Raw genomic sequence first — 14,768 nt, 5'->3', positions numbered from 1 at the left:
GTGCCATATCATGTAAATCAATATCTGAGGAATTTAAAATATCTGACACATATGTGTGAATGGTTTGTAGATTTGAATTATTTTGTGCATTTATTGGAAAATCCATATCAGACCTAATATTTAATTCCTTAAAATCATCCACTACTGGATGGCACCAGAGCATGAGGTGCCATATTATGTAAATCAATGTCTGAAGAATTTAAAATATCTGGCACATATGTGCGAATGGTTTGTAGATTTGAATTATTTTGTGCATTTATTGGAAAATCAATATCAGGCCTAATTTTTAATTCCTTAAAATTGTCCACTACTGTACATCTCGCAATGTATTTAGCAGAACTTAATTTTCTGATTTCATCTAGTGGTAGAATACCTGCAAGCTTATAGGCTTCTGAGGTCTTAGTATGCACAGGTACCCCTAAAGCCAGTTTCACAGCTTTACTGTCAGTTATTAACAGCTTCTTTAAAAACGTCGGCGGAGCAGAAAAGAAGATTTCTTGACCGTAGGTCAATCTTGTTCTTACAAGAGATGTCGCTACATGTAAAATAATTTTGGAGTCTTGTCCCCAAGGAGAGTGACGTACAATTTTTAAAAAATTAAAACTTTTAACTGCTTTAGTCACTATTGAATCAATGTGTTTCTTCCAGTTTAGCTTTGAAGTAAATAGGATCCCAAGAAATTTTATTTCCGACTTGAAAAATATTTCATGTCCTCCCCCCAAAAATCGTGGTAGTTTGCTGGGATTATAACCATTATTAAAGAGGATCAAATGTGTTTTTTCTACAAAAAACTCAAAACCATTACAGTGTATATAGCTACTCAGTCTATCTAGTTCACCCTGAAAATGTTTCTGTACATAATTGATGTAATGTAGGCTTGTCCTTTTCCTCAAGGATGTCTGAATCCATATAGCAACATCATCAGCATGTTGAGCCAGCTTGGGAGATGATGAAAAACATGTGTAAATCATAAAGCATAGTGTTGAACAACAATGGAGAAATAATGGAACCCTGCAGGATTCCCATGTTTATAGGCCCAGAGGTTGATAAACTTATTCCCACTTTTGCCACTACATATCTCCCATTTAAAAAGGATTTAACATAGTCATAAACATGACTCGACAGAACAGTTTGTTTCAGCTTAAATAACAGTCTGCTATGCCATACGCAGTCATAAGCTTTTGTAAGATCGAAGAAGGATGCAAGGATACTTTTTTGCTTAGAAAACTGTTTTTTAATTTGGGTAGTGAGATGGGTCAGATGATCAGTTGTAGATCTTCCTTTCCAGAATGCAGTTTAAGCTGACGGAATTATGTTATTTTTGTCACAGTAGTATACCATTCTAATATTTACAATTTTTCCATGACTCCCAACGTGGGAGGTAACCGAAATAGGTCTATAGCTCGAAGCTTCTGTTCGAGGTTTACTCAGTTTTAATACAGGAGTTACAATGGAAGTTTTCCATACCTCAGGGATTTGTCCACATTCCCAGCACTTTTGAAATAATGTATGTAATATAATTATCCAGTTTCTGGCAAACGGTTTAACATGGTGTAAGATACTACATCCTTACCAACTGACACATTTTTGTTACTCAACAAATAAATAGCATTCTTTACCTCCTGTAAAGTTATTGCCGAGTTGATTGTATTATCATTTTGTGGGGTAGGATCTCTATATTTGTCACTGATTTCTTCTTCATCTCTTAATGTCTTTTGTTTATATGACAAACTATCCACACTACCTGTTTTAGAAGTCTTGCAGAACAATGCATGATTTCATTTCTTTCATTTTGGCCAACACTTTTTTCATATCCTTATGGTCAGATACTTCATTCAAACAGAACTGTGACCAGTATTGTCTTTTTTCTTGGGCTATGACTATTCACCTTGATTTTTGTGAAACACATTTCTTTATGAGCGGCTTCTTTTACATCTTTGTCAGGTGCTTTTCTGAGTCTTAACCATGTTAGGTATGCTGGTTTCTTTGTATTTACAGCCTCCGCACATGCGTTATTCCACCAAACATTTCCAGAAAAAGTGTCACTCCTCTTTGAACCTTTTTTGGGAATTGCTGTTTCAGCAGCTCCAATAATTGATTTTTGAAAGTTGTTATAAAAAAACATTTAAATCTTCACAAAAAAATTCACTTTCAGAAATGTTCGTAAGATAGTTTTGAAATGTTTCCCAGTTTGCGTATTTGTAATTGAATTTTGGGATTTCATCTTCTCCGCTGTATTTAGATACAGTACAGTCCTTAAAAGACAGTGTGATTGGCATGTGATCACTGCCTAGTGGATCATCCCCAGTATCTCACTGTACTGTTAAAGCTAGAGATGGTGATATGAAGGTTAGGTCAAGTGCCGATGCTCTATGATGAGACATCTCTGGGATGCGTGTAATCATCCCATCGTTAAGTAAATGCAACAAAGAATCAACAATATTTTCAACAAAGTCAGGATGAGATACTATTTGACAATCAACAATATTTTCAACAAAGTCAGGATGAGATACTATTTGACAATCACTATCCCAGAAGGGCACACGGGAATTAAAATCTCCTCCGACGATCCATCTTTCTTTTGAGCAATTTAATGCTCACAACCAATTTGTATTTTGCTTACTTGGACCTTTGGGATAGTAGACTGGTGCAAAATGTATGATTTGATTATTAGAGACATGCAATTTTACAAACGTAGCTGACATCTTTTCAGTATAGTTTGAAATGGGAGATGGATGGACACTTGCGTAATTTAAACCACACTGCACGTAAATAGATGTACTAATCTTGTCAGAATCCTCGCTTTTTGATAAACCGGAGGATAATAATAACCTTTCAGATTCATTAATTTGTTTTTAGTAACATTTAAGGACTGAAGAAGGAGAATATGATGAGAGTTTAAAAAAAAAAGGTAAGCACGCAGATTATCAATATTTGTACTCAAAGAGCGGGAGTTCCATTGTAAGACTGATAGATTCCCACATGTTATTTGCAACTTCTTAGTCATTTATCAGCTAGAATGAATCATAGAACAAATATCATTAGGTAATGAGATATCTGAATTTAAAACTAAGATAATGATAGATGAACTTACTCATAAGGGCATTATATTATCAAAACACAAGGTTATCAGGTGTTCTTCGTGTAGACAGTGTGATAACTGATTTGATGCAATGTCAGGTAGTTAACAAGATGTAGTTTTATCTCCTCAGATGACGACGTAAGAAGGTCTTCATGTGGACCAGTTGTTGTCTCCGCTGATGACGACTTCTGGTAGTCATCATACAGTCCAGGTGTTGTCTCCCCAGATGGCGACGTCTGGTGGTTGTCATGTAGACTAGGTGATGACTGCTTAGACGGTGATGTTATGTATTCATGTGGACTAAGTGTGATTGTTCTGATTATGACGACGTCAGGTGGTCATCATGTAGAACAGGTGAAGCATTTTCAGATGATGATGTCATATGGTCATTGTGGAGAACAGGTGATGATTACTCTGATGACGATTTCAGATGGTAGTCATGTAGATCAAGTGATGTCTCAACGAATGACAACCAGCTGATGTCTCCTTAGGTGACGATGTCGTGTGATCGTCATGTAGAACAGGTAATGTCTCCTCAGATGATGATGGCAGGTGGTGGTTGTGAAGACCAGGTTTTGTTGCAGATGACAAGTGGATGTCATGTAGACCAGAAGTTTTACGTTCTGATAATATTACCATGTAATCATCATATACATTTTTCAACATTGATTTTTCATCAAGGACCTCAGTCTGTGTTGACACACTGTCATAATGTACATCAGTCTGTGTAGACTTAGAACACAGTTTATGATAAGCTTTAACAACTTCAGCATATGATTTCTTTTTTTCGCACACATATTGATTCGTCTTGAGCCTTGCCTGTCAAAGTGCTTCTTGAAATGAAACGTAAGTTTTAGATTTCAGTTTATTCGCTTCTCTTGCAACGATTTTGCCCGGACATCCATGGAAAGCAGCTGAATGGTCTCCCTTGCAGTTCCAACAAAACCTTTCAGCAGTACATTTGTCTCAAGAATGAGACGACTGTCCACATCTGCTGCACCGACGAGTATTACTGGAAAAATATTTTTTAGTGTGATGTAACAATTGACAAAAAGTACACCTTACGACTTGAGAACAGTATGGATATATTTTTAAATGGACATTGTCAAAGCTTAGTTTTTCTGGAAGGTCATGAAGTTTGAATGTTATCACTGTTGCTGGTCTCCCGTTTTTCAGATAGGTATACTGAAAAGAAAGCTGGTGTCAACTTCTCAAAACTATTCCCACTGTTTTTGGGTCAGGTTTTGAAGCTAAGACAGAAATGCCCGTGATGCTTTGCGTCTGTAACAACTTCTTATGTTGTCTCTCATTTTTACACTGGACGTAAAAACTATTATTTCTCAGTTTTGTTACAGATTCCACCTCTCCAACTACAGATTGGATGGCTTTTTTATGGTAATGAGGATATAAATGTCGCAATTGGAGAGAGTCATTTCCCGAATCTTTTAATAAAACAGGAAACTGTTCCTCTGTGTTTAACAGATCAGGTGAAAAGGATGATTGTTCATACTTGAAATGTACTTGTTTGAAGGAGTGTTTACTGTCAGATGTTGTTCATTCTTTCCCCATTTAAATTCCATCATGATAATAATGCAGTCTGTATTAACGATATGGCCTCATCCAGTTACGTCAATGTAAGACGTCATATTCGGGTTAAAAAAAGAAAACAAACAAAAAACAAAAAAACAAAAAACTTTGTGATAACAAACTCAAAAGGGTTTGGGGGGAAAAAAAGACAAAAAAAGACAGGTTAATACATGAAGAACAAAGTAAATACTGATTTCGGCTTCGTGTTAATCGTGGCGTGTAATATTCTGGTAGAAGAGATGTTTATTTAAGTTAACGTGCCGAATGGCTGGTTTCGTCACGTGGTCTCTCTTGGTCAATGACAGAGGGGGTTTTCCTTCATAGTGACGCATTGTTTATGTAGTGTGTCCTTATTTTGAAAACGACGATTGGCTTGTAGTTTAAAATTTAACCAATGAGAAGGACATAGATTGAAAGAGACGGACTTGACCTTTAAAATGATGTATGATTCAACCGGTCGATTCCAAGAGATTAGGGAGGGCAAGCTTGTCAAAGTTGATCTCTTTTACAAAGTCATAGGTGATCAGAATGATGGGTTAGGTATTTTAAGCACACTTTTAAGGCAAAAGAAGATACAACTATGCCTAGATACTTCAATATGAGATAAAAAAAAAAGAAAGAAAAAAAAGTTTACTATGAAGTCAAAATCTGAAAATTGACGACCTGACCCCCACCTGCCTAAAATCGCCACTAGCAGCAAACTTGGTCAGGTGCAAAGCCACTCATTTCATGATGGAGAGTCACATTTGATGATACTTTCGTACTTAACCATTTTCTTTCTTTCAGGATTAGAGAGTGTTTTCAGACAGTATTGTCAATAATAAACAGCTTGCACACCATGCAGCATTCATAAACTTGACTGTGCTTTTCAAAAAGATCTTACCATCAGTATACCATATACATTGATAAGCATTAAATAGCTCTTTTTTCTTTCTTTTCTTTTTTTTCTTATCCCTGATTCCTCAGAATTCCCTGGCGAGGGGAGAGCACCTTTAGAAAAAAACAAAAACAAAAAAAACTTGTTAAAACTGTGGCACTGAACTTGTTAAACATTGAGTGATTTTTTTCAACATATTTTATACATAGTGAATAACACAAACTAGGTACTCAAAAACCATTTTGGGCAATAGAAATGGTTTAATGAAAAAAAACAAAAAAAAACAACTGAATAATGATTATACATTTTAATGTGAATTAAAAAAAGAAGAGCTGAATAATCGATATCCATTTTGAATTCAGTTTGAAAACTACTGGATAATGAATGGTAAGAGTACCAGACCAGTGGCAGGAGATTTTAAAAAAAACAAAGCAATTGCATGTACACACAAGTAGACCCAAGGCAGTGGTTTACTGAGAATAGTTGTGCATTCTTTCATTTCTCCCCACCCCCTCCCCTCTGAATAGCATTGATATAATAAAGGCCCACACTCAAATGAAAAAAACCCAACAGATTGTGAAGCCTCCAGTGTTAAACAGGAAATAAATTATAACATTTTGAAGCCGCCAATGTTAAATAGAGTAATAAAATTTGTAACAGATTATAACGCCTCCAATATTTAAAGAAATAAAAGATTAAAAAAAAAGAGAAGAAATATCAAGTGTGAACAGTTTCATGTATAGTAAAGTGTTGAATGTAGATCTTTGATGATGCTGCTGGCCTTGCATCTCTCCCTTTGTGATGAATTGTATGCATTTTTATCCATTCTTTGCATGCATGACCCTGCTTGTCTCTTTTATTAAAAAAAAGAAGAAGAAAAAAAAGAAAAGAATAATTGTGATTTGGGGATTTTGTGTTTTTTCTCAACATTTTACCAGCATATATATCTATGTATATTACTTACTTATATTGTCTTTCTTAACCTTTAATATTTTGATGAATATGCACTATATCTGTTTTGCTCATCATGTGTCATCTTTTTTCCTCCTTGTATCTTTTTGATTTATTTTTTTAGATACACCAACCTTTTTTCTGTTTAAATGCATTTTGTTTGTTTTGTATGATGACAGTCATGTTGATCAGTTTCCTTGCATTTCACTGGCATTATTTAAGATTTCATAGTTTTTCTTAGTTTTATTCATATTAATTTACTATAAGATACTGGCACAATATCATTTGCACTATCATAATGACAGAAGGAAATAATTCAAGGCATGTTCAGTTTTGCTTCATAGATTTTTTCTTCTTCTTAAAATGTTTTCAGTTTTAGTTTCATTTTTTGGTTTTTGTGTTTTGTTCTTGCTTTTGTTGAAGACAATACATTGTATAAGAATTAAGACAATAAATGTAAAACAAATGTCAATATTTTTTATTTGATTATTGTATGGTATACTTTTATGAAGGTTCATATTGTAAAAGTAATTGTGCTTCATATGTTTAATCTCTTAAACTTCAATACGACGAGTGGACTTTATAGATCTATTGGCTGAACTTCTTTTGCTAAGCATGGAAGTTATATTTATTTTGCAAACGTTTTGGTGCAGATAGTAAAAAAGGGAAATTAATCTGTAATTAATGCTAGGGGACTTAATTTGCTTTAAACTGATCTTTTTCATCTTAAACATTACATTTTGAAATTATACTCAGTACATAAAAAGCTTGTGTGTTTTACTCTCAGTGTACAGGGCTTTCACGATGTTCATTCGCCCAAGTGGTCTTTTTCAGAAAATACTACAATCAATACGATGAGTGGACTTCATATATCTATTGGCTGAGCCCTGAAGGTCATGGGCAAAAATCAACTGCGTACACATATTTATACATATTCAAAGTGCTTGCTCATATTCTTCGCGAACGTGAACGACGTCATTTTGTTTCAAGTTTTTGACCTGCCCGTTCAATCCTATATTCAGTCGACAATACACGATAACATGTGATGGAAAGTTAGAGGAGACCGTTAAGTATTTATCCAGAGAAAGATTTCTGAACGCCTCATCACTTACTGAATTATGCCCCAAACTGCCATAAAGATATCCATAGAATCACAGTTAAAAATAATAAACCATGAGAGTTAATACCCTTGAATTGATGAAATGCAAAAATTTCCAGTCTTGACTTTTCTCAAAATGAAGTCCTTTTCACTTCATACAACGTTTAGAAGTACTTATACTTGGCTCTACATGTTATTAGTTTAACAAAATACTTAATTTTCATATCAACTTTAAAACTATAAAACTAGAATGAACATAAAATTTTAGCGCATAGAGCTTCAAGAATATGCGCTATAGCAAGAAGTCTTAATAAATAAATAAAAGAGAAATTGAATCGACCGTGTCAACCAGGTGTAACTAAACTTGGACATCTATCTAGATCCAGAGAAAACGGCTAAATGTTGCAGTGTGATTGCGGCGATAGCCACGTCTCCTTTACCGCGGACTTAAGAAGAATTTTTTAATTGTCCTTAAAGATTTTTTGAATGCCCAAGATACACCAGAATAATATGATTTGAGCAGCGTTCTCACCACGAATACCACAGTCGATTTATCACTCTTTAAAAAAAGCATGTTTAAATATTATATTTTTGAACGTCAGTTAAGGAGCCACGATAGTGTAATGGATAAGACAGTTTCTTCTCATCGGAACACGCGGGGTTCGAATCTGCCGTTAGGACTTTTTTTTTTTCTTCTTTTTCTTTTAACCTGAAGCTTTATAATAACAAATACAGAACACATTTTAATGATTAGATTTTTTTGATTTTTTTTTAAGTGTATCACAAGTGAGTCTTGAAGGCCTTGCCTCTCTTGTTGTTGTTGTAACACACTGCTGCTTCAAGCCACTTTTGTAAGGTTGTGGTTCATCATCTGCCATTTTGAAAGCATTGTGAGGGTGGTACAAACAATAACATCCAGAAATTATCACACAGAACATGATTGGCTGTTGCTCCTCATGGATAATCAAAGTAGACATATTAAGCTTTCTGACTGGTGGCTATTGGGACACATCAACTTTGAATTATAACTGAGAAAAGTCCTGAAATGAATTAGAACTGAGAAAAATCCTGAAATGATGTTTACATATATATGTGTCATGGGGCAAATAGATTAGAATAGAATGTCTTTATTACCAAGTGACCGGAGTGACAAGGAATATTGGGGGGGGATAGTACATAACAAGGTACGAACATAAATCGAAAATCATACGCAGACACAGATACATTAGAAATTAGGATACATACAAGTGCATATCAGTATAAAAACTTGTGCATATTCTCACAAGCACGCACTGCACACACACTTACACACACACATACACACATGCGCGTGCACACACACTTACACACACACACACTCACTCTCTCTCTCTCTCTCTCTCTCTCTCACACACACATTTGAACAGAAGCCGCATATTACATGTGGATGGGGCTGATGACTAGATCTTCAGGTAGATGGTTGTTGATTGCACAATTCTAGTTATCATACTGGATTTGTTCGAGAGACAGGGCATTGACTGCTTTCGGGAAAAAGCTATTGGCAAAGTGATTGGTTTTCGTCCTTATACTTCTGTACCGTTGACCGGAGGGGAGCATCTCGAAGATCCCAAAAGCTGGATGTGATTCATCCTGGCTGATTGATTTTGCTTTTATGAGTAGCGGCTTATAATATATGTCTTCTAGAGAAAGTAGATCAGCCCCAGTAATCTTGGTGGCAGTTTTTACGATTCTGTTCAGGGCTGTGACTTCTGCCTTGGAAATGTTTCTGTACCAAACAGTAATAGCAAAGGTTGACATGCTTTGACTGTTCAGTAGAAATCAACCATGCTTTCTTTTCTAATTCCGAACTTTTTGAGGCGCCGAAGAAAGTACAGGTGCTGTTGTGCTTTCATAACAATTTTTTTTCCTATTTTTCTCCCATTTCAAATCGTTGGAAATGATCAGTCCGAGAAATTTAAATTCGCTGATGATCTCTACTTGCTTGTCTTTAATGACAAGTGGTGAGGGGTCAGATCTGGTCTTCCTGAAATCTAAAATTAATTCTTTTGTTTTTGATACGTTGAGTTCTAAGTTGTTTTGATCACACCAGCTGACAAATTCTAGTGCTTCTTCCCTATATTTTGACTCATCACTGTTTGTAATCAGCCCTTCTAGAGTAGTATCGTCGGCAAACTTGACCATGGTGTTACATTCATTACGAGTTGTACAGTCATGTGTGAATAGTGAGTACAACAGTGGGGATAGAACACTTCCCTGTGGGGTGCCTATGTTGAGAATACATGTGGAGGAGGTGAGGTTACCGACTTTAACAGCTTGCAGTCCGAATCTTAGAAAATCTAGGATCCATGCACAAATTGATTCAGGCAGCAAGAGGTCTTTTAATTTAAAATATAGTTTTAATGGTACTGTTGTGTTGAACGCAGAGCTGTAGTTAATGAAAAGGATCCTAGCATAACTGTTAGGATTTTGAGATGTCTGAGAATGTGGTAGAGACCTATGCTAATGGCATCTTCAACTGATCTGTTGGCTCTGTAGGCAAACTGAAAGGGATCAAAAGATGGAGGAATGCAGGTTTTTAGGAATTGCATGATCAAGCGTTCAAATGTTTTCATGACGACTGATGTTAAGGCTACAGGACGATAATCATTAAGACAACTAGGCTGTGCTTTCTTTGGAACAGGAATGATTGTAGATTTCTTAAAGCGATGCATTTTTCATGATATATGTATGCGTCATGGAGCACGGAAGAGGTTTATGTCACACATACTTGAGCCAAATGACAAATTTCTGTGCGTTTACAGATAATAAAGCTGTATCTCATCTTATCATAAGATTTCTTTGTTATTTTATGTACAGTCTGACCTCTCTATTATACATCTCATACCATCGCAGACAAAACCAAAACTGTTTTCAAGGGATGACAGTGTACTTATTTAAATATTCATGAGCTGCATGATATAAGGAATTATCAGTATGATGTCTTGCTTATGATAAAGCTCCATCTTGGTCTGATCATTTGAGTACACCACCTAAGGGTAAGCATTGCTCTCTTGTTGGTAAAAAGTTGGTATTGATCACAAGTTTCAAATCTGTTTGTTAACTTTAGGCTTGAAATGCCCATTTTTGATCTGACTCTTGACACGTTTGACTGTTCACAGCTATATCCTTATTTGGTTGTTGCATTGCATTTTGTTTAGTTGTAGATCTTTGCTAGTTGATGCAGTTTGGATTGTTTTTTGGCTGTATTTTGTTTGCATGCATGCTTTGGGTCTCATGTTTACTGCGCAGTGGTGATGATGGCGGTCCCAACTTACCACCACCCCCACCTCCACCGTCACACACCCCAGTTATGGAAGCACCCCTGCCTTCCCCTCCACCACCACCGCCACCACCACCACCACAACCTGCATTGGTGTCAGATGGTGTGAATGAGAATGGTGGTGGCCCTGTAAAATACTTTCCCTCCGAGACATTCAAAATGATCCAAGAGGAGGAGAAAGGGGTTGGGATCAGTGCAGAGGAAAAGACGGCTCATTCACGCTCTTTCCTTAAGCTGCAGAAGCAGCTGGACAGGTGGGGGGATAGACACTTAAAAGAGAGAGAGAGAGAGAGAGAGAGTGTGTGTGTGTGTGTGTGTGTGTGTGAAGTCAAGTCAAGATTTTATTTCATGATGGTAAATTGAATAAGCAACAATTGCATTTTTACATCAAGCCATCAATGAAAATAATAATTAAAAATAATAATAAAGATAAATAAATAAAAATTAAAAAAAGGAAAAAAATAAAGAAAAAATAGGAGAGAGAGAGAGAGAGAGGAAACAAGCAGATGAAGAGCATGTGTGTGTGTGTTTAAGATTAGATGGTAATTTTTTTACAGGAAATCATGATCCTGGCACTTCTAAGCTGGTTCTGCAGAATTGAATAATGTAGTATTTTATTTTATTTTTTTTTCAATGTCAGATTTCTGCCGCAGAAGCAAACACACACACACACACACACACACACACATATCTTCTTTGCCCACTTGCCATTCAGCAAATGTAAAAAAATATCAAGGGTGGAGCTGATCAGAGTAAAGTGCCTTTGCCAAGTGACGCAGTACCATGCCGAAACGGGGTCTCCAACCCTTATCACTGGTGAGCACTGGATTAGAATTCCAACATCGAACCAACTATGCCATGGCAGTTATCTTGCAGAAAATAAGTTTTGTTTCTTTATGGCATAAACAACTGACATCTTCCATGGTGAAAGAAACTGGAGTGGGTTTAGAAGAGATCATGGAGACAATGGTGAAGGTATGCTTGAAGAAGGGGAAGCTGCATGATGTCTGTACGTGTTTTTAGCATGTTTTAGTAGAGCTGTGACCCCGTTTGATTTGCTTAAACCCTTTTTTTTTGTTGAATGAAACATTTAGCTAAGAAGCATGTAAGAATTATGATGTATGGCTTTGATTTTCTGGAAGAATGAAATTGTTTTGATAAGTGCATTCCCTCTGATAGAGGTACACATTTTATTATATTTTTATATTTTTCATTTTGTCATGTATTCTGCATCATCCATTGCTGAAATCTACATGCACATGATTCAGTAATTATTCAGAGTTGTTTCCAGTTACAGAAATGAGAACATCTTAACCAGACAAGACATGTTATATTTATTCATTTTCATTATACTTTGTCATGATTTCTTGGTTCATGCTTCAGATTTATTCATGTACATGTTGAATGATATGTATCTATAAGAATATCATTTGGTGTTCAGCTTTGATGGTATCATTCAGAAAAGACAGAGACAGAAGTAACTTCATTCCTGCATGCTTTGAGAAGCTTCCTTTCTCATTTAGCACATGCATGTAAGAAGGGTAGACAATTCTCAAATTCTTGGAGAGGGGTCAGTAAGGCAGATTGGGAATCATCCCACTCATACTTGAAACACAAGTCAGTGTCATGGAATAAACCAAGGCTGTTATTTGTGTTCTGTTCAGACAAAGCAGAGTTGGATACAGGATGAAAACTTTTGAGGTCATTGTGATGCAGAGTGGCTTTCTTAAGCGGGGGCTTAACAAGTGCAGTTATGTATACATCAGGGAAGACACCAGAAATTAAAGAATCATTCATAATTTTTGTTAGTGCAGGAAAAACAACATCCAAAGAATCATACTCATATATGAGTGGGGTTTTATGTGAATGACTGGTTTTGTTTTGTTTTTTCACTCCATCATTTAAGCAGCCATACTCGTTATGGGGTCCTCCCGAAACCTGGAGGGGGTCAGGCTGGTGTTCTCCTGACCCACTCCCGGGAGGGTCACTACCTTGTCGTGGTCGGGAGGCTTAGTGGCCAGTGATCGAGCGAGCTATGTCGGCGGGGGCATCAGTGCTTCTTGGGGTTTGGTGCTCTGGTCCCAGGTCTTAATTGACAGCCTACATAGCCATCGTAGCTGTTAGGGCTGAATAAGTGGTGGTTTTGTATTGATGCCCCTGATAGGGCTTCCCATGCCGAACAGGTCGTGAGTGAGGCCCAAACTAAACGTGACCCACTGTCCCTTTCGCTATCCTTTGTTCTTCTTTTTACCGCCTCTTTTCTGTCCTCAGCTCCCCATCAAGCCTTCTTTTCCACATTCTTTTTTTCTCTGCGGCCTTCTTTAGGCCCGCCGTGTTTGCCGTGCGGCGCGACCTGTGATGGAGGGGAATGAGATCCTGGGGATTGAGAGAGCACGCTGCTCTCAACACATCCCTTTGGCTCGGACCTCTCCTAAGACAGGCGGCACACATTGGCCCGTGTGTGTCAATCGGCTACCCCTTCGTGGGGCTGGGTCAAGACTGGCAGTTTAGTGGCTGACGAAGGTAACCCCCGTAGTGCTCGGCTCTCTGTCCCCGGGAGCTGGGCATGATCGGGGGGGAGCACGTTGGAGCTGGGCTGCTGGTTGTATATCCCTCCCGAAACCTGGAAGGGGTCAAGCTGGTGTTCCCTTGACCCTGGCCCCTAAGTTGGACCCCATGGTGGGTGGGTAAGGGAGGGATGAATTCACATTTTTCTTTCAACATGAATCCTAAACAAATACACTCCCCCAAACTCGGAAAAAGACGACGACAGGGAACGGACGACTCAGACTCTGAGTCGGAGGTCGTCGAGACCTCTGGTTTTTGGCCATCGTGGCTAGTGATGGAGGGCGCTGATGACGACAAGCCCTTGTCGGCTCTCAGCCCCTTTGCTGTCCAGAAGGGCTTTCAGTGTCTGGCAGGATCGCTCAGATCCATCAAGAGGCTGAGGAGCGGAGCGTTTTTAGTACAGACAGAATCCAAAAGACAGACACAGCTCCTTCTCAAGGCGACCACTTTCGTGGATAGGGCAGTGAAGATTTCCCCTCACAAAGGTCTCAACTGCTCAAAGGGAGTCATCAGATGCCCGGAGTTGAAAGGTGTGTCTGAGGCCGAGATCAAGAGCGAACTGTCCTCTCAGGGAGTGACCGATGTGTACAGGGTGACGGTGAGGAAGGGGTCGGACAGAGTCCCGACCAACACTTTCTTCCTCACCTTCTGCTGCCCGGATGTCCCCAAGGACATTCGGGTCGGATACCTGCTAGTTAATGTCAGCCTGTACGTACCGTCCCCTCTGAGATGCTTTAAGTGTCAGAAATTCGGACACGTGAGAGACAGATGTAAGGAGGAAGAGGCGTGTGGCACCTGTTCGAAGGCGGCGCACCAGGGCGATTGCGTCAGTGCAGCCCTGTGTGCGAACTGCGGAGGTGGCCACCCGTCCTCATCGAAGGACTGCCCCGCCTGGAAGAAAGAAAAACAAATTCAGAAAGTCAAGACAGAACAGAAAATTTCCTTCTTTGAGGCAAGGAAACAGGTGGAGGCCGCGTCGCCTAGGACGTCGTATGCCTCTGTCGTCAGATCCGGGACGGTGGACGTCGCAGTCCAGACGACGTCCACAGGAACGCAGACGGACGACTTAACCGCCTCGTCGGAACCGTTGGCCTTGGGTGGAGGCGCTGTGTCCACCCCTTCCCATCCTGCGCGGCAGTCCTCAGGGGCTGCTGGGCGGGAGAGAAAAGCCTCGGGCGGAGGCACGTTGTCCGCCTCCCGCCCCACCCCACCCCCCGGCCCCCCTCGCCCCGCCTCTCGTCTGGCTGGCCCTCGGGCTGGCGGAAGTGGCCGGAAGCCCCCCGCA

At 38.9% G+C, this 14,768-nt stretch overlaps 1 protein-coding gene across 8 annotated transcripts in view; it reads left to right on the top strand.

The window, feature by feature from the left end:
• Nucleotides 1-14,768, top strand: part of LOC143282285 (PDZ and LIM domain protein 7-like) — a 126,197-nt gene that overhangs the window by 94,102 nt on the left and 17,327 nt on the right. For 7 of the 8 annotated variants that reach the window (XM_076587888.1, XM_076587908.1, XM_076587901.1 and 4 more), the window contains one exon: nucleotides 10,885-11,169. The exons of the other annotated variant lie outside the window; for it this stretch is intronic. In XM_076587888.1, coding sequence (XP_076444003.1) covers nucleotides 10,885-11,169 — 285 coding nt within the window. The remainder of the gene's footprint in view (nucleotides 1-10,884; nucleotides 11,170-14,768) is intronic. 8 annotated transcript variants of the gene reach the window in all.

Source organism: Babylonia areolata, chromosome 1, assembly GCF_041734735.1.
Source record: "Babylonia areolata isolate BAREFJ2019XMU chromosome 1, ASM4173473v1, whole genome shotgun sequence".
Taxonomy (NCBI): domain Eukaryota; kingdom Metazoa; phylum Mollusca; class Gastropoda; order Neogastropoda; family Buccinidae; genus Babylonia; species Babylonia areolata.
The sequence above is the reverse complement of the archived record's forward strand: the minus strand, read 5'-3'. Positions and strand labels throughout refer to the sequence as shown.